The sequence below is a fragment of the Thamnophis sirtalis genome, unplaced genomic scaffold (assembly GCF_051295495.1).
Source record: "Thamnophis sirtalis isolate CommonGarterSnake01/CBP01778 unplaced genomic scaffold, rThaSir2_p1.2 scaffold_2, whole genome shotgun sequence".
In the NCBI taxonomy this organism is placed as follows: Eukaryota; Metazoa; Chordata; class Lepidosauria; order Squamata; family Natricidae; genus Thamnophis; species Thamnophis sirtalis.
The window spans coordinates 24,973,242-24,991,583 of NW_028261382.1; the positions used below are offsets into that span (position 1 = coordinate 24,973,242).

Here is an 18,342-nt window from a genome sequence, read left to right on the forward strand (position 1 = left end):
AGTGTATTTCTCTGCTCTGGTTCTATAAAGCATCTCTCAGCCCCAGCTCAGAGCACTGAATCCTATCCCAGGCTGCAGAACTCCAGACAAAAGCTAGAGAGCAGCAAAGAGAGAACACACAAAGTCCCTCTTGTGCCATCTAGTGGTCACAGGGGTTTTTGCAGGCCAGACAGACGGATTCCTCATTCCTTTCTCCTCCCTAACCCCCCTTGCCTCAGTCTAAGGCAGTGATGGGCAACCTTTTTGGCGTGGTGTGTCAAAAATCGGCAAAAAATCGAGCATAACTCGCGTTGTGTGTCACTTCGACAAAAACATAATGTTGCGCAATTTATAGTTGCTGCTAATGGCGCTCACAGTTCCCGTTGGCACTCCGCTGTTCCCTGCTGTGGTGCGGTCGTAACCGACAGTCCCAGGAGTAGACTCTCTGTGCCGGCCTGACTGGAGAGAGGCGCGCACTGTTCCCGCGCTCCTCTCCTGTGGGTCCTCCCTCGCCGCGCTGATGATGTGTGTGCGCACGGCACGCACGCCTTACCAGCAGCCCCTGCGCTCAGAAATGGGCGGCGGCGATACAGTAAGTGAGTGTGGGCGGGGGAGATCACACGTCCTGCCCCCCCATTCCTCCAGCACAGATTCTTTCATCCTCGGCGGCTGTGCAGGAGCCGAGGATGAATCGCATGAAATCCTGTGCGTGTCACCCCAAATGGCTACGCGTGTCAGCACTGACACGCGTGTCATAGGTTCGCCATCACTGGTCTAAGGCAATGGTTCTCAACCTTCCCAATGCTGTGACCCTTTAATACAGTTCCTCATGTTGTGGTGACCCCCAACCATAAAATTGGTGTCTCGATTCCTAAGACCATCGAAAATATGTGTTTTCCTATGGTCTTAGGCGACCCCTGTGAAAGGGTTGTTCGACCCCCAAAGGGGTCTTGACCCACAGGTTGAGAACCACTGGTCTAAGGGGAGCCTTAGGCAGCTGAGCTCTCTCACCTGGGGAGATTTGCCTGATGACGCAGAGAGTTGTACAGGGATCCCGTCCAGCTTTGTTGAGATCAGATTGTGTGTGTGTGTGTGAGAGAGAGAGAGGGGGGGGGGGAGAAGAAAGAGCGGGGAGGGAAGGAGAGACTTTCTGCCTCTCTCTGCCATATGTAGGTATTTCCCTACCTGAAAAGGGGAAGGAAGGAAGGAAAGATCTCTCTGGCCTAGGGCCAGCCCCATTTCTGGAGGGGCATCCATGTCAAGGAATGATAGTTTGCCAGGCTGTCTGAAAGGGGAGAAGCAGCCTGGAAAAGCCAAAAGGGTTTTAAAATTGAGGCTGATTCCAGGCAAACCGCTCTGTGAAAGGAGGCAAATCCACTGTGGGCTCCTGGGCATTCAAGTGCAGATCTGCTGGGAGTGGGCAGGCAGAGCGGCTGCTGTGCCAATCTCAGGGCGCTATGGGGCAGCCTCCCTGGAAAGGCTAAGTTCCTGCCCCACAAGCAGCCCCATGGCACCAAAGCCTTTTGCAAGAGAGCTGAGGAAGCCAGGGAAGCGGCTCGGGGTTCAAGGGCGCCCTGGAGACTGTTTGGAAGGGAGAGCTAAACCGTCTCAAGGCCTGCACATGGCCAGTGGATCTCTCCCAAAGTCTGAAAGGCAGAGAGATCCCTCCTTCGCGGCACCTCCCCAGGTGGGGGATCTGCATGTAGCTGTGAGCACGGTGCCTCTTCTATTTGATGCTAATCCTCTTTGGCAGCCTCTTCTCCCAGCAGAAGCTCCTCCAGCTCTGGGGCCCCTGAATGGAGGGAAACCGTTTGGCCAGCAGGATGAGCAATAATGCAAAGGCTTTCTGGGGCCCTTGGAGGGCAGCGGGAGCCGGCAGGCCCCGAGAAGGCCAACCGATGCCAGGCCAAGCTGGTTGTGCGACTGGCAGAGGCTCCTGGAGGCCACGGTGCCCATCCTGGAAGCAGCTCAGACAGGTTCCCAGGACTGATGGAGGAAAGACCCACACAACAGAGGGAGAGGCAGCCAACCTCTCTTGCACTTCCTTCTCTCCAGCCAGATGTTTGCTCTGCGGCCCCGGATTCAAGACAGATTCAGCAAGGACCCCAGCAGGTCTGGAGATGCTCACATGGCTTCTGCTGGACCACAAAGGGCCCCACTCACATTTAGGGCCCCTTCGGTTGGCCCACAGCCACAGGGGATGCTGGGACTTGCAGAAGCCTCCCCCCCTCACAAAATTCCTAACCCAAGGGCCCCCTTTGCAACATCCTCCTGGGCCTCCCAAACCCTAGAGAAGCATTTCTTCTAGTATCCCACCCAAGCACCAGAGACCACCAAGTCCATCTTCCACACCTCAGAAGACTTTGTAGTGCAGCCCCTTCTGGCCAGGCCATCGGCTCCTGCCTGCCTTCCTTCCTTTCCCAGAGGCTTCGTGGTTTTCTGCAAACGGTGTTTGGTTCTTCCGTGCCAGGAAATTTGCAGAAGAGAAGCAGCTGTGCCTTGCCCGTGCGCACACCTGCCCCCAGCCCCGCCGCTGCACATGCCCCTCATGCACTCCCACCCAGGGGCTGCGGAGGGGGCCAGGGAGGGTCTCTTCTCAGTGCTGGAAGAACAGTCCTGTTTCCCTCGGAGGCCCAGAGACGGGCCAGGGCTGCCCTTGGGGACAGAAGCTCCTGCCAGCCTGGGCATCACTGCACCCCCTCTTCCTCCACATAGGTCGAAGGGAACCAGCCAATCTGCAAGAAATTAGGAGGGAGCCTAAGGATGGAGGAGGATGGGACCTGGCCAGGCCTGAGGGTGGGGGAGGCTTTTATGACTGAGTGGGCTTGAGTGGGCAGGGTCTGGCACTGACCTTGTGCCCAGCTGGATGCATCACTACTCCTTGGCTGGATGCCCCCTCCCCAATTCGGAAAGGAAAATGGCGAGAGGATCATGCCCCTTCCAGAGGCTACTTACTCGGCCGTTGGCCTCTCCCTTCCACCAGCCTTGATCCCCACCGATCCGACTGTAAATCTTCACCACGTCCCCTTCCTGCAGGGAGAGCTCCCGCATGTCCCGGGCAGCAAAGTTGTACCTGGCCACTGCAGTCCCGATGGCCCGAGGGGTGAAGACTGGCGGGCGGGGGAGATAAAAGGAGAAAAGTGAAGGGGCTTCCCCCAGCGTGGCCTGTCCATTTTCCAAGTTCTGTGGCTTCTGGCTGAATTTTCCTTTCTTTCTGCCACAAGTAGTCTTTCTCAGCTGCTGTGAGGCTGACCTGCCAAGGCTGGACTGGGAGCAGATGGCCGATCTGCCAGCTGTGGGCAGAGGGTCAACCCCGTCCTTCCTTAGATGACCAGCATGTGTCACTGTCCAGCAAATGGATGGGAGCCTCTGCATGCATATCTAGATATATATAATCATCTATACTTATTGTATTCAGAGACACAAACACAGAGACAGAGAGATAGAGAGAGAGAGAGAGGAGAGAGAGAGAGAGAGAGAGCTATATATATCTACCTGACCAAAAAGGAGTGGAGGGATTCTGAGAAGTGAGGTGGTGGCCCTGAGGACTGAGAAAGGAAAAATTGTAGGAAGCGCAGGCAGCTGCAGAAAAGAAGTTAGAGGGAAATGGAGGCAGCAGGAGAAAGGGGAGGGAGGGAGAGAGGGAGGGAGGGGGAGACAGTATTAAAGGGGGACATTTACGAAATGGGAGAAATCAGCAAGGCAGGGGAAAAGCCCCCCCCCCAAGTCGTCGTCCCCCCCCCCCCCCGCTCTTCATGCTTCGGCCTGACAGGAAGAGGGAGGTGCTCTGCATGGCTGATCAGCCTCTCGACCCCGTCTGTCTCCCCAGAGGAAGTGCCGATGTTTGCAGAGGGAGCCAGGCTCTCTCCTGCCTGGAGGGGGTCAAGCAAAGCATCGGCCTGGGAAGGGCCCGGGCGCCTGCAGGGCCAGGGAAGGCTCACTCAGCCGGTGGGAAGGGTTTTGTCCCTGTCCTTAAAGCACCAAATGACTCCCAGCTGCAGCTGCCCAGCAAGGGCCAACCAGACTGTGAAGTGCAGCTTGGAGCCACCGAGGGCCTTTGGAAAGCCCAGACGCAGCCCCAGCTTCAGCCCAGCCTTTCTCCTCCTCATCTCCGAAATGGGTCTTGGGGATGAAGCCAGAATCCCAACGGAGGGACCACCCAGCAATCTCGGCCTGAGCCATAACACTCAGCTGGAGCCTTCTGAGGACCCGGATTGTTGTTGGGGGCAATATGCTGACTCTGTAAACCGCTTAGAGAGGGCTGAAAGCCCTATGAAGCGGTATATAAAAATCTGCTATTGCTATATTGCTATATTCTGGTCAAGCAAAGCCCATCGGTCACCTTGCTTGTCCACCCTCAGACCAGCCCCTTCCTCACTGACCCCTCACCCATGGGAGGAGGGGGGGGGGCTTTGTGGCCAGTTGGGGGGATTTGCAACATTTGGGGCTTTCCTGAGAGAGCCGGGCAGAGGGCAGGGAATTCCTGCTTTCTCTGGCGGGTGTGTGTGTGTGTGTTTGACTTTCTCCCCATCCAGGCTGAGATATCTGGCCTAAACCCTTCCACAACAACTCCAGTGGCCTTTTCATAAACTCAAATTCAGGCTTTAAAATGGTTTGTCAGGGCCCTTTTAGAATGTCTCTGCCATTTCCGTGATTTTGGAGCGCTTGAGATGCTGCCCTGAGTTCCTTCTGGAGGGAGGAAGAGACCAGCTTCCAAAGAGGAAAAGAGAAGGGGGAGGGGGAGGCCCTTCCCCAGCACGTCCCTGCTGAGGGGAGGGTGGCTGCTGGGGGGTGGTGCGTGTAGGTGGGTGTAAAGCTGGAGGTTTGTTGCAAGCACCTCCCTCCAATCCATTGACCGAAAAGCAGCCCCTGACCACCCCTGCTTAGACTGGACCCTCGCCCTGCTGGGCTGGTTGCTGTGGGTGAAGAGCCATGGGGCTGGAGTCTTTCCACTGCTGGGCTTCACTGCCGGCCAGCCAGGCCTTCAGGCCAACCGGAAAGCAACCCACTGGTGGGGACTGGGCCTTCAAGAGGCAGTCTGGGGGAAGGGTGCAGCTATGCAGCCACAGGGCTTCAGCTGGTGGGAGCAAAGGGGAGGGGGCTCCTTTTGCAAGCTCTCCATCTGCTCCGTGATCCCCAGCCGGATGCAGAGGGTCCTTACCCGGGGACCGAGCTAAGGTTCTTGAGGCTGAGCGTTCCCGGGATTTGTAAGGATACTTTAAGGTCGTGTCCAGCTGTTTGAAGCTCTCCTTCAGCGAATGGGCTTGGTAGTACTCCACCAATTCCTGCAGAAGACAGGACGAAGAAGCCCCTTGAAGCCTCCAGGAAGACCTGTCCAAGGCAAGGATCCTTTTCCCCCAAAGGCCAACCTACCAAGAGGCTTTCAAACTTTTTGGCTTCTGTGATGTGGATCCAGTTCTCTTTTTCAACCACTTTAATGTGCTTCACCTCGTCATTAAACCTGCGAGGGGGAGGGCAGAGGTTTCAGGAGGTCTGGCAGGGAAGTTCCCCACCCAAAAGCCCACCGACCTTCACCCTCCAGATTTGCCCCACGGAGAAGCCTGGCAGAGCCGGGCTTAAATTGGCCAGACTTCAACAGCCCAAGATCCCTTCTGGCAGTGGGGGTGAGGGGGGGCTTATGTGCTGAAATGCTGGAGGCCCAGTTGAAGGCTTGCTCCACCAGAGAGGCCAAGCAGACCCTCCCCTTGAGGTCTTGAGATGTGAATGGGGTCTGCCAGGGAGGACCATCACCCAGACTAATTTTGGACCAATTATTGGAAGCAGAAAAGTTACCTTCAGCGAACTCTAAAAACCTCAGCAAGTACAAAGGGGTTTAAAAGGGGCCCACGGGGGGCTTTTCTCAGGACCGCCCCTTATTAAGCCCTGTGTAACTCTTTGGAACAGGAAGACAGGAAGGGTCTGGAAGCTGTATGAACCCGGGCTCCTGTTCTTGGGAGGGGGAGACCCTGCCTGCCCCCCATGGGTGCGAGAAGCTGCCCTTCGAGGCCACTGACTTGATGCTGATGGCGAAACGCTCGGCTTCGGCTGGCCTCTCCCGGATCAGGTAGGTCCCGCTGGCGTGCTGCTTCAGGAGGTTGTCCGTCTGCTGCCTCTCCATGCTGCCTGCAAACCTAAGATCCACCCTCTGGGTTAGGAGGGATCCCCTTAGATCCCTCTGGCATCCCTCTGGCGGTCTGCAGGGAGCCCCTGGCACAGAGAGAGGAGCTGGGGAGCTGGGCCTGGTCATCGGAGACAGCCTGGGGGCAGAAGCAGCCGGCCAGTCCTATCGACAGTTGGGGGTTTGTGGCCCTGCAGGGCTTTGGGGAAACGGGGCCCTTGGCAGCCCTGATGCCTCCCCCATGGCAGGTATGGAAAAAGCCCAGCTGATGGTTCAACAGGACTCCGTATTACAGCCCCACCATGCTCAGAGCATCCCAGGGTTGGAACGGAAATCCCTGAATCCAGCCCCCTCCCCCCCTCTCTCCAGATCACGAAATCCCCTGTCCAGCTGCTCTTAGGAGTCTCTGCTCTCCCTGCTTGACTGGGTGACCAGAGAGAGCTGATCTTTCCTCCCCCCCCCCCCGTCCCCTAATTTTTCTCTTCTCCCCTGAATGCCTTTCTTTGACTCCCTTCTAAATTCTCTGAGCTGCTTCCAGCTCAGCAGGCAGAACTGGGCAGCCCCAATGAAGGGAGGCTGGAGTTCTTCTCTGGTGGCATCTGGGCTGCTGTGGATTGGCCTTTCTTCTACAGCCACGTCACACGGTTGGCTCTTCTTTGATTTTAATAAACAATTATTCCAGGACTGCTTCATCAATAACATAGTGAGCCAGCTACATCTATTCTAATAGTTCTCCATTTAATTCTTGTTTCCTCTATAGTAATTTGGCATCCACCTGTTACATTAGATGTTCTTCATCTCAGCCATTCTTCAACTTAGCAAAATTAATTTAAATCTTATTCCCATTCTGAATCAGCTGTGAGTGGGATGGTCTGAACCATGCAGGCATAGGCTGAACCTCCCTGCACATGGTGAGGGGCCATCAAGGGACAGATTAACAGAATTGGAAAGGACCTTGGAGGTCATCTAGTCCAACCCCTGCACCCAAGCAGGAGACCCTACACCATTTTTGACAGATGGCAGCCCATCTCTTCTTGAAAGCCTCCAGGGATGAAGATCCCACAACCTCCAAAGACATCCTTGGGAGAAGCTGGATCTCATGCCAGAATCCCCCTGGACCCCTTGGTCTTCTCCTTCGCACCTCCTGCTGCTCCAATCCCAAGTCTCCTCAGCCCCCCATTCTTCTCCAGCTACCCTCATCTGCAATTGTGCACCTCTACAAACTCGGGGGACAATGAGGCCCTCTTCTGTGGCTCCAGGTTGTGGCTTAAAGAAATACCTTCCAGAAAACCCCCATCGAAGAGGAGGCCACTTCAAGATCAAGATTCTTCGGTCCTCTGCCGTCACCAACCCCACTGCAATAATCCCATTCCCCACCACCCTTTGGCTGAAAAGGCAACAGCACATCGAAAACCACCAGAGGGCCATGGGGGGGGGGGCTGTGTGCTACTGGGCAGTGGAAATGACCAGTGAACGCACGCACTCTCCATTTGCATGAGGGGCAGGTGTGCATGCAAGCCACTTGTGCAAATGGAGCTGCCCACGCACGCTTGCTGGCCACTCATGCAAAACCATCCCCCCCCCACCTCCACAAAGTTGGAACCGCTGGGGAACTCTGCCCCACAGGACAGGGAGGGTTGGGTTTTTTAAAAAAATTCAGATGCTTTTTCTTCCTTTTCACAGGTGCAACTGGGAAAGGCTTAGAAAACCAAGAAAGGCTTCCACAAATATGACTCTCCAAATTTTGGCAGCTCTTCCAAGGAACTGGACTGTCAACTGGACTCTGAGAGAAACGATTCGTTTGAGGCCTCCCATTTAATTCCTCAGGGCCAGAGGGCTGGTTGTTTTGAAGAGAGATGCTGAACAGAGAGTGGGTTGCACCCAGCAGGCAAGAAACTGTCCCCCGCATCCCACTAGCTTTGAATCCCCCCCCCATTTCCTCACCGATGAGATTCCAGATTAGGGGGAGAGGCCCAGCCAATCCCACCCACCCAACTCACCAGGGGTATGTGGAATAGTCCATCTCTCGTGAAGGAGGGCGGCTGTTGGGAGGCTGCAGCAGAGAACAAAGGGATGGTTGATTCTAATGAATTCTTCCCAAGGGCATCCCCATGCAGGGGTGGTCTGAACAGTGGGGCAGAAAACCCCCAGGGCCAGAAGGAGGGAATTGATCCACAAACTAAAAGAAAGGGCATCAGCCCCTGAAACCAGCAGCCATTAGTCCGGGGCCTCAATTGTGGAGTGAGGGTGGGGGACATGGCATTGATTATGGCTCCTGCAGCTTCCTGCCTCCAGGACTCTTACCCGGGCGTCCACTGGGCAAGGCTTAACCAACGAGCTGGGAAAATAGCCGGATTTCTTGGACACGACAAGCCTCCCCTGGAAGAAAGAGAAGAGTCCTCACAAGGGGCCCTGTTGTGGCCTGTTGGCTGCTGGTCCCTCCAGCAGCCAAATCAGAGGTGGAGGAGGAGGCATCAAGGCAACCCGGGAGCTCCGAGGGGGAAGAGGGAAGGGAGCTGTCAAAAATACACAAAGGGGAGCCTGGGCCATCCGTCAGCCCTCAGATGGAGAGTCAACACAGAGGAAGAGGAGGAGGAGCTGTGCCCAGTGCCTGATAAGCAGAAGGCAGAGGAGAGGAGAGCAAAGGAAATCTATGGGCCGGTCCTTGGGACAGACGAGCCACTACTGCTAGTGAAGCCCCACCCAAACTCTGGGGACAAAAGACAGGGGGCAGAGATGAATAGGTGTGGCAGACAACTATTCATCTCCCTGCCAGATGAAGTTATTAATGTGCTGAGAGAGAGGGGAGAGAGAGGGAGAGGGAGGGGGGGAGGGAGGGAGGGAGAGAGAAAGAGAGAGGGAGGGAGGGAGGGAGAGAGAGAGAGAGAGAGAAGCAGCGTCATGGATTCCCTTTGTCCACTTTGAGTGTAGTTTTCTTTCTTCTCTCCCATGGGGGGAAGTTTTCACTTTCTCAAAGATTCACACAACACCCATCACACAAGTCAACCAGACACAATGATGGCGTCTTTGTAATGGGAACATGTTTGTGCAACAGGCTGACTCGGCAAGTGTGCTAAAGGGCCGAGTTCCCACAACCTTGCTTGGCTTTGAAACCTGGTTTGCAGCTCTGCTTCCAACTACAGCCTGGGATGTGGAACCCTTTCAGCCCAGGTGTCGAGCGGAGGCGACCCACTGCTGTGGGGAAGGGGCTCAGCCCAGCCTTCCTCCTGTTTGGTGCAGCAGCAGCAACCCAGGGAGAATCAGGGAGACTTGAGGCTCAATGGCCCCGCAAGCCAGGGTGCCAGGCTCCCTGCGGTCACCCTGGACAGATGGCAGAGCAGGATCCCAGATTGGTCGAGGGTGCTGAGTCCCTGCCCCAAATCCTGGTGCTGTTGGATAAACCCAGCCGTGGGAGCCAGACTCTCCTCCTCCCCCAAGTAGAGTTGAAGGGTTTCAGGCTTGTTCAAATGCCCGACAGGTCCAAACCTGAATTCCGTGGATAAGGAGTTGAGGAAGCTTTCCTCTTTCCTGCACATTCCTGGAGGATCCACTCACCTCCCACCACTGGGAATCCGGTTCCCCTCGGAGCAGCTCAATCACTTCGCCCATCTGGAAAGTTAAAACGGGTTTCCCTGGTGGAGCTGGGTTGCCATGGTAATTCTGGAGGGCCACCATTTTAGGGCCTGGGAAGAAGCCAGAAACAGCAGGGGCTCAGGTGGGTCTCTCAGCCAAGGAGGCCGCTCCCTGGGGGGCCCTGAAGCTCCCTTCCAACTGTGTTGTTCTGCTCAGTCCTGTTCAGAGGGGTTTGGGCTCTGCCCTGCAGGAGGTGCCCACTGCCGGGGCAAAAGGAAGGCCTGTCTCACCCTGAGCTGCCATTTCCCATTTCTGGGCAGGCCGCCAACTCTGCAGGATCCAGCTCTTTCTTAAGAAATGCTCAAGGTCTCCGTGATGACTTCTTGGCTCCATGAACAAAAGGTTGTTTAAAGGGGAGCTTGCACCTGTGAGCAGCTGCCCCCTGCGCCCGAGTAGAATTAACTAAAGACTTTTTCTGTGGGGCGGGGGGAGGAGGGGCTCAGATCGGCTTATTGACAAATTGCTGACTGCAGAAGGTACACGATGAACTTTAATTTTAAATTTATGCCTGCCGTTCCATACTGTTTATTAAAATAATAAAATATGTAATGTGGAAGAGATTTGGAAAGGGAGGGCTGGCTGGCTTCATCTGCTGTGCTAGTCCCTCCCTCCCTCCCTTACAGGAACTTCTCACAAATTCCCCAGCACAAAGTATTCACTCTGCTTTTTGATTTAAGGGGCACATTTTCTAAAAGGCAAGTGGGTGGTGTGGGGAGGAGAAGGCTTACCTTGATTCAGTGATTCCTGTCCAGAAATAAAAAGAAAGACGTCTCAGTCTCCTGGAGACTTTCTGTCCACACTATGAGCTACTTTTGCTCTTAAAACTGACACACACACCCCGGTGTCCCCCCCCCCCCACCCAGCAAAGGCCTTACAGAGACGTGACAGTTTGGATTCTGAGCCGCAGCCCCCACCCTCTCCCATTGAAATCGGGAGAGAAAACGCCGCAGAGGAAAGGGTGCCCCGTTTCAGGACCAACCAAGGAGCCAGCCTGGCATCTAGGAAAAGGGGCCTTGGAGAAAGGGTTTCCCCGGGGTCTTCAGCTGGCACTTTGCTCCCTGCAAAGTCCTTCCCCAGAGAGGAGGGAAGAAGAGCCGCACTGCTTACCTGCTCAGCAGGAGAACCTAGAAGGCAACGTTGAAGAGGGGCTGGTTAATGGAGAAGCTATCTAGGAGGATCAGCCCAGCTGGCGAGTTTGTGTGTGCAGATCTCAGGACTATCTGGATCCCCCCACCCCCCATTTCTTGCTATTCCAAATTCTCTTCCCTTTGACCCACCTTCAGTACTTAGAACACCCTTTCAAAACGATTTATGATGTGCAAAATCCTCTAAACGGCTGCAGAAGGGATGTGCTGCTCTGCCCTTGTGGGACTGAGTGAGAGGCTGACGGGGACCCCAACAAGGAAGGTGACCAGGGAAGGGCTCAGCCCTTCTACCTGTCCCTGGGAAAGAAGCCCACGGAGACAAGTTCTTGGGACGCAGCAGCCCAGAGAGAGATGCAGGGCACCAAACTCAACAGGCAGCCATTACAGAGAATAGTAATAGCACTTAGACTTACATACCGGTTTGCAGTCCTCTCTAAGCCGTTTACAAAGTCAGCTTCTTGCCCCCAACAATCTGGGTCCTCATTTTACCCTCCTCGGAAGGATGGAAGGCTGATGGTTGGCACTTGAGCTGGTGAGATCCAAACTGCCAAATTGCAGGCAGCTGGCAGTCAGCAGAAGGAGCCTGCAGTACTGCACTCTGACCACCATGCGCCACCACGGCTCATGAATCATCCCTTTTATTACAGGGAAACATGTGCTGATTTGGAGAGCACCAGCCCAAGCCGTCCCCACCAGTCTTCCCTGGGGCAAAGGAGTGGACAGCCCAGGCTCTCTGCTTCACCTGGGGGCACCAGGACAACAGATTCCCTGACTGCAGACGCAGCTGCCCTGTTTTCTGGGCTAGTTGGCAGCTCTGCAGGGTCTGATGCAAGGGGCTTTTCTCTCTCCCCCCCTCCTTCCTGCTCTAAGTGGCGTGGATCACTTACTGAACTTGCAGGGTGGGATGACCTCCAGGCACTCCTTGTGGGCGCCCGCCTTGCACTTCAGGCACTGGTAGCCTTGGTAGAAGGTCCCCCTGTGGAAAGAGACGCTGCTAGCCCAGAGTGCCTGGTGGGCACCCTTCGCACAGCAGGCTGCACCCCCAGGGAGCCCCTTGGAGCAGGAGCAGGGGAGGCTCCCCGATACCGGAAGGCTCCAGATCCCCAGGCTCTCCTCAGATGCAGGGAAGCCCTTCCGCTCAGATGCTGAGTTGGGGCTGAGCCCACCCCTGTTGAAAGCAGCTGTGGCACTGGGGGCCCAGAGCCAAGGAAACCCTCGGTTGAGGCCAGCCAGGCTCCAAAGTGGGCTCCAAAGCAGGTGCAGCTGAGGGGCTGCTTGGGGCAAGGACTCCCCTGCTTTGCTGTGCCAAGAAGCCCCAGAGCTGCACGGCTGCCGGTGGTGCTGTGTCTGCCTGAAGAAGGAAAAACACTCACCTTAGAAACATCTTGCAGGCTTTGCAGTTGGTGGTCTTGTCAAAGGTGAACATCTGGAACTGGTGATTGTTCGCTGTAGCTTTCTCGGGCTTAATGTTGGATCTGGGCAAAGAAAAGGTGCCCCCTCAGCTCAGGCAAAGCAAGTGGCAGCTCCTCTTTGGGGAGGTTGGCAAGAGGGCTCAGGGCCAGGCCATGGGGCACAACTTAGTCCCGCCCACACATCCCATGTGCCAATGCCCGGGTCAAGACTGCCAGCTGGAGCTTCTGGCTTCTTGGCCGTTCAGCCTTTCAGTCTGGGCCCGGCCAGGACGCAATTGCCGGACACTCACATGGCCATTTCAAACTGCTCCATCCACTTCCGTTTCATCTCTTCCGTCTTGCAGAAAAACTGGAATCCCTGTTTGCCTTGAAGGTGGGTGAGGTAGAAGCCGTAAGACCACTGGGGGGAGAGAGGGGGGGAGGGGACTGAGCGGGAAGCAGAGGCAGCAGATGCCCAAGGCCAGTGCGGGCCAGGAGGACTGGGGGCAGCCATTGCACCACCCTGAAAGCTGGCCTCAAGAGGCACCCTTGGGCGGCCGAGTCGCAGCACCAGAGGCAGCAAGCTTGGCCAACCGTCCTCCGTTCCCGGCCACAAGGACTGGGAATTCAGTGCCGGCTCCGGGAGGGCAGAAGCCGAGTCTGGCATGGCTTCCTTCTCTTTCTCATCAGCAGCAAGGAAGAGGCTGCCTCTCCACTTGCCCTCGTTGGGGAAGCTCACCTCAAAGGGCTGTTTGTAAGCCTCCCTGCAGTAACTGCAGCCCCCCATGCAGCCCCCTGGACGATGCGCAACCAGCCCTGCCTAGGATTATTACAGCAGCAGCAGCAAAAGACAAAGAGAGTGGGAATCAGTAGAGACGGCTTACCATTTTCCCATGCGACTGAGAAGCAAAAAGGAAGCGAAGGGGAGACACAGTTGGTTACCAAATCCCACCTGTTCAGACTCTAAAACAAGCGGGGCCCTTTCTCCCCATCACCACAGCCCCAGTCCCAGGTAGGCCAGATGTTCAGGGAATGAATGGGGAGGTCTCTTTGTAGATGTGCCCCCTCCAGAGCTTTGGGGGGGGGATTCCACCTGCTAAGCCCCCTAGAAGAACAGGGGTTCCTTCGTGCAGGGAAGAAAGAGGCACAAAAGGGGGTGGATTTCCTGAGATCTCCTTCCTGCTGCCACACATCCATTCAAGCAGCAATTGTCCATGTGGGAGCCCTTGTTGGCAGCTGAGCAGAAAAGGGGCTTCTCCTTGTGGCCAATGTGGCACGAGAGTGGCAGTTGCTCAGTGTGGTTCCTCTCAAGGGCCCAAGCAGCACAAGGACACCCCCTGCCCCCAGGCCAGCTCCTTGCAGCACCACCAGGCAAGGTTGCCCCCCAAAGAGACACCAACTGTGCTTCCAGCTGTTAGAGCTCTCCCCCACTTGTGGTACCCAACGTTGGCCGTGAAGGGAAGGGAGAAAAAAGAGAGGGAGGGACTCTGCACCACCACCCACCTTCTTGATGTCCTTGTTGTTGGTGGGGTCATCGGTCATCTTGTAACAGAGCAGCTCCAGGATGTCCTTCTGCTCATAGCTGTAGCCTTTCCTCTTGCAGACAATCACCACTTTATCAAACAAAAACAAATACCTGTCCCAGAATCAGAAGAGGAAACTCAGCAAGCGTCTGCACGTTCGCCCTCCCCCCAGGCTTTGGGGAAGGGGCTCCGACCGTCCCCCCTCTCCTCCAGTGACCCTAACCTTAACCCTAACCCTCTCCTCCAGTGACCAGGAGATCCATGCCAGCTGAAGAGGGCTCACTTGTGCCTTGATGTCCCAAGTGGAATCCTTGGTCAAGAGGATTTATCATCTCTGGCCAGTGTAGCCAATTTCTGGACCCAAGAAGTTTCAGGTGGCTGCCTGGGAGTCCCAGCCTAGGGAAGATTCTGCGTCTCCAACAGACCCGGCCAGATGCCCCCCCCCACCGGCCCTTCTCCTCGTCTCTTCCTGCCCCCCCCCCCGTTAAAAGCCAGCTCCTGCAGCCTGCCATGGGGCTCAGCATAGGGCCAGGAGCACCTGGGGAGCTTGGTACATAGCTGGTGCCAAGGGCAAGCCATCAACCTCTGAGTGGCACCCAAGAAGGACGGGCAGCCCAGGCACCAATGGCCTTTTGCCTTAGTCCACCTTTGGGGGGGGGGGAGATGCACCAAGGCAGGGGTCTTTCCTGTTAATGCAGGAAGGGGAGGCAAAGGATCCGTCTCCTCAAGCCCTTGACTCCATCCCTCTTCCAGGAGGAGGAAGAGGCCAGCAGGTAGGCTCAACCCATCCGGCAGAGCAGGGGTGGCAGGCAGGACACTCCCGAGCTCTCTTGCCTTGTGGCTGCTACCTCCAGGCAGGGAAATGGGTTCTTGGGGAAGGAGAGGACAGGAGGGCCTAGCCCAAGGGCAGAAGGACCCTTCCCGCTCTGGGGAAAGGTACATCAGTGGAATCTGCCTCTTCCAGGGCTGAAGGGAGAGGAAAGCTGGAGGGAGGGAAGGAAGGAAAATGAGGGAGAGAGGGAGGGAAGGAAGGGAAAGGAGGGAGGAAAGGAAGGAAAAGGAGGGAGGGAAGGAAGGAAGTAAGGGAAAGGAGGGAGGGAAGGAAGGAAAAGGAGGGAGGGAAGGAAAAGGAGGGAGGAAGGGAAGGAAAAGGAGAGAGGGAGGGAAGGAAGGGAAAGGAGGGAGGGAAGGAAGGAAAAGGAGGGAGGGAGAGAAGGAAAAGGAGGAAGGGAGGGAAGGAGGAAAGAAAGGAAGGAAAAGGAGGGAGAGAGGGAGGGAAGGAAGGGAAAGGAGGGGGGAAGGAAGGGAGAGAGAGAAGGAAGGAAAAGGAGGGAAGGAAGGAAAAGGAGGGAAAGGGAGGGAAAGAAGGAAAAAGAGGGAAAGGGAGGGAAGGAAGGAAAAGGAGGGAGGAAGGGAAGGAAGGAAAAGGAGAGAGAGGAAGGGAAAGAAGGGAAAGGAGGGAGGGGAGGAAGGAAAAGGAGGGAGAGAGGGGGGAAGGAAGGAAGGAAGGAAAAGGAGGGAGAGGGAGGAAAGGAAGTTAAAGGAGGGAGGGAGGGAAGGAAGGAAGAGGAGGCAGAGGGAGGGAAGGAAGGGAAAGGAGAGGAGGAAGGAAGGAAAAGGAGGGAGGGAGGGAAGGAAGGAAGGGGGAAGGAAGGGAGAGAGAGAAGGAAGGAAAAGGAGGGAAGGAAGGAAAAGGAGGGAAAGGGAGGGAAAGAAGGAAAAGAGGGAAAGGGAGGGAAGGAAGGAAAAGAAGGGAGGAAGGGAAGGAAGGAAAAGGAGGGAGAGAGGGAGGGAAGGAAGGAAAAGGAAGGAAGGAAGGAAAAGGAGGGAGGGGAGGAAGGAAAAGGAGGGAGGGAAGGAAGGAGAGGGAGGGAAGGAAGGAAAAGGAGGGAAAGAAGGAAAAGGAGGGAAAGAAGGAAAAAGAGGGAAAGGGAGGGGAGGAAGGAAAAGGAGGGAGGGAAGGAAGGAGGGGGAGGGAAGGAAGGAAAAGGAGGGAAGGAAGGAAAAGGAGGGAAAGAAGGAAAAAGAGGGAAAGGGAGGGAAGGAAGGAAAAGGAGGGAGGAGGGAAGGAAGGAAAAGGAGGGAGAGAGGGAGGGAAGGAAGGAAAAGGAAGGAAGGAAAAGGAGGGAGGGGAGGAAGGAAAAGGAGGGAGGGAGGAAGGAAGAGGAGGGAAGGAGGAAAAGAAGGAAGGAAAAGGAGGGAAGGAAGGAAGGAAAGGACGGAGGGAGGATGTTGCCAGCCTTCCCTGGTTTGCTGAGTGGGGGGCTGTGGGTGGGATTCCTGCCTCTGGAAGCCAACCTGCTCAACCCAGCGTGTCTTGGGAACTCGGCTGCCTGCACGAGGGTTTCCCTGGGGGGTTCCCTTCAGCCAGGACCCCCGGAAGAGGCCCTTCCTTCTTTGCTGCTCTGCTCACTCACCGATCCTGCTTCGTGTGGTTGATGATGGAGCGGACCTTCAGTTCCCCATCGATCTTTGGCCGCCCGTATTCTTCCAGCTTCACCGGCTGGGACAAAGGGGACAACAGTCAAAACTCCCCCCCCCCTAATTTGGAAGGCTCCAAAGGGCACCTCAGCTGTCAGAGAAAGGGGGGGGGCACTTCGGGAGTCAGATGGCAGTCAAGCCTCTTCCTGGGTGAGATCCAGGTCTGGGGACCAGTGAGCAGGCAAACTGGGGAAGACCAGAAAGCAGGGGCAGGGTGGTTTCCTTTCCTCTTGGGTGTTGAGGCCCCTGAGGCAGCCTCCCATGCCCGCCTGGGTGAGCCCAGCTATCCCTTTCTGCAATGCCAGGGCTGAGGCTTGTTGTGACCCCTCCTCAGTGTGGCGGTGTGGGCCCTTCGTTGCACAGCCTAGAGTGGCTGGGAGCGTTTGGGGACTGCACCCTGCTCCAGTTGGCATCCAGTTGGCATCGTCTGTGCCCTTCAGCTGGCTAAGGCCCTTTGCCATCACTGCCATGCAGCAGCCGTTACGGGATGCCAACCTCCTGAACAGGGAGCCTGTTCCTGGCCAGCTGAGGGGCCAGAATCCCCGGGGCTTCCGGAGGAGGCAGGAGAGCCAAAGCTTTGATCCTTTGATCTTACCAGGTTTTCTATGGAGCTCTGGAATTCACTGATTTTCTTCAGGGTCTCTTTGTCCCGTTTGACTTCATTGATGAACATGGCCAAGTCCTGAAAGGCGGAGGGGCCCATCAGTGGCAGCGCAGGCGAAAAGCCCCAGGCAGGGGTCAGCTCAGAGAGCAGAAAGACGCCCAGCAGCCTCAGGGGCCTTGTGCAATTTCAAGGGGCCCCTGAGGCAGAAGCAGAGCACAGCCAAGCCAGGCTAGAAGAATCTGGAGTGGGCTTTGGGGAGCAGCCCTTGGCCAGAGACCAGGCGCTGCCTCTATTCAGTGACACCCCCCCCCCCAACAGACCTCCCATGGGGCCCCACCTGCATGGCCTCCAACGCTTCTTTCAGCTGCTGCTTCTCCGGCCGGTCAGACGAGTGGCTGAGCAGCTCCTAGAAGACAAACCATCATCCTGGGTTACTCCATCCACTCACTGCCTGCCTGCTTTCTGCTCCACCTCACCATACGGGGGTGGGTGGGCTGAAGGCCACTGGGGAAGGTAGCAGGAGAGGCTCTGCCAAGAAACAAGGGCTGGAGTTGTCTGTGGAGATCCTCAGTCCTCCAGGTGATGGTTGGCCCAAAGGTGCTTTTTCCAAGAAGCTGTTTTTCCTTGGAAGACGTTTCGCTTCTCATCCAAGAAGCTTCTTCAGCTCTGACCGATGGGAAGTGGTTTGAAAGAGGGGTCACAGAGGCCATCTCTGTCCAAACTGAACAGCCCTCTCTCCACAGAGGGGGGGGGATACGACACCATCTATCTCCTACACAGTCCTTTCAGCAGTTCCAAGAAGGCTCCACACCCATTTGCACCACTCAGGTGACCCTGAGGACAGAGACAAACTTCCAGGTGGCCTCAACGACTCTCTCAAAGGATGCAAATGGCCAGCTGTCTGCAAGGAGGATAAATCCTCCTATTCCCCAACATCCAGCCAGAGCTGAAGAAACTTCTTGGATGAGAAGCGAAATGTCTTCAGAAGAAAAAAACAGAAAGTCCAGTTGCCTCTTGAAAAAAGCACCTTTGGGCAAGGTTTGGAGTTGCTTGTCCCAAGAGTAATGGCTGGGGGTGGGTGGGAGAACGAGACGACGACATGCAGAATCAGATGATTTGGTGCAAGCTTGAACAAACAAGCCAGAATTAATTAAGGTTTATGGGAACAACTGCACTATTGATTTATGTGTGGAACCAAAAGCATTTGCGCAGGGGAGTATCCTGGGCAAGGAGGGCACAAGTGGAGCCAGAGGAGACCCCGGCTGAAGTTGCCTGAAAGACTCCCTGGTCAACTGGGACACTTGCCCCTTGCCTTATGCGCAGCTCTCCCCACCCGATGCAGAGCCTCAGGATCTCACCTGGGCTCCAGGGGGCTGCCTGCTCTGCCTCCCTTTGGCTCTACCATCCCAACTGGAGATGTCCTACCGTGTTTCCCCGAAAATAAGACAGGGTCTTATTTTCTTTTGAC

At 56.0% G+C, this 18,342-nt stretch overlaps 1 protein-coding gene across 13 annotated transcripts in view; it reads right to left on the reverse strand.

Annotated features, from left to right (window-relative positions):
- Positions 1-758: 758 nt before the first annotated feature.
- The window catches only part of VAV2 (vav guanine nucleotide exchange factor 2), a 143,803-nt gene continuing 126,219 nt past the window's right edge, over positions 759-18,342 (reverse strand). For 2 of the 13 annotated variants that reach the window (XM_087704480.1, XM_087704490.1), the window contains 20 exons: positions 17,212-17,280; positions 16,866-16,952; positions 16,207-16,292; positions 13,770-13,902; positions 13,151-13,165; positions 12,578-12,687; positions 12,249-12,350; positions 11,763-11,851; positions 10,838-10,854; positions 10,459-10,474; positions 9,653-9,780; positions 8,402-8,476; positions 8,098-8,150; positions 5,994-6,110; positions 5,353-5,440; positions 5,141-5,264; positions 3,475-3,527; positions 3,233-3,360; positions 2,935-3,089; positions 759-2,714 (listed from right to left, as the gene is read on the reverse strand). In XM_087704480.1, the coding sequence (XP_087560606.1) occupies positions 2,284-2,714; positions 2,935-3,089; positions 3,233-3,360; positions 3,475-3,527; positions 5,141-5,264; positions 5,353-5,440; positions 5,994-6,110; positions 8,098-8,150; positions 8,402-8,476; positions 9,653-9,780; positions 10,459-10,474; positions 10,838-10,854; positions 11,763-11,851; positions 12,249-12,350; positions 12,578-12,687; positions 13,151-13,165; positions 13,770-13,902; positions 16,207-16,292; positions 16,866-16,952; positions 17,212-17,280 (2,076 nt within the window). In that variant the 3' untranslated portion in view covers positions 759-2,283. Of the gene's footprint in view, positions 2,715-2,934; positions 3,090-3,232; positions 3,361-3,474; positions 3,562-5,140; positions 5,265-5,352; positions 5,441-5,993; positions 6,111-8,097; positions 8,151-8,401; positions 8,477-9,652; positions 9,781-10,458; positions 10,475-10,837; positions 10,855-11,762; positions 11,852-12,248; positions 12,351-12,577; positions 12,688-13,150; positions 13,166-13,769; positions 13,903-16,206; positions 16,293-16,865; positions 16,953-17,211; positions 17,281-18,342 lie in introns of those variants that run through there. The other 11 variants (XM_087704484.1, XM_087704483.1, XM_087704487.1 and 8 more) reach the window with 9 other exon arrangements.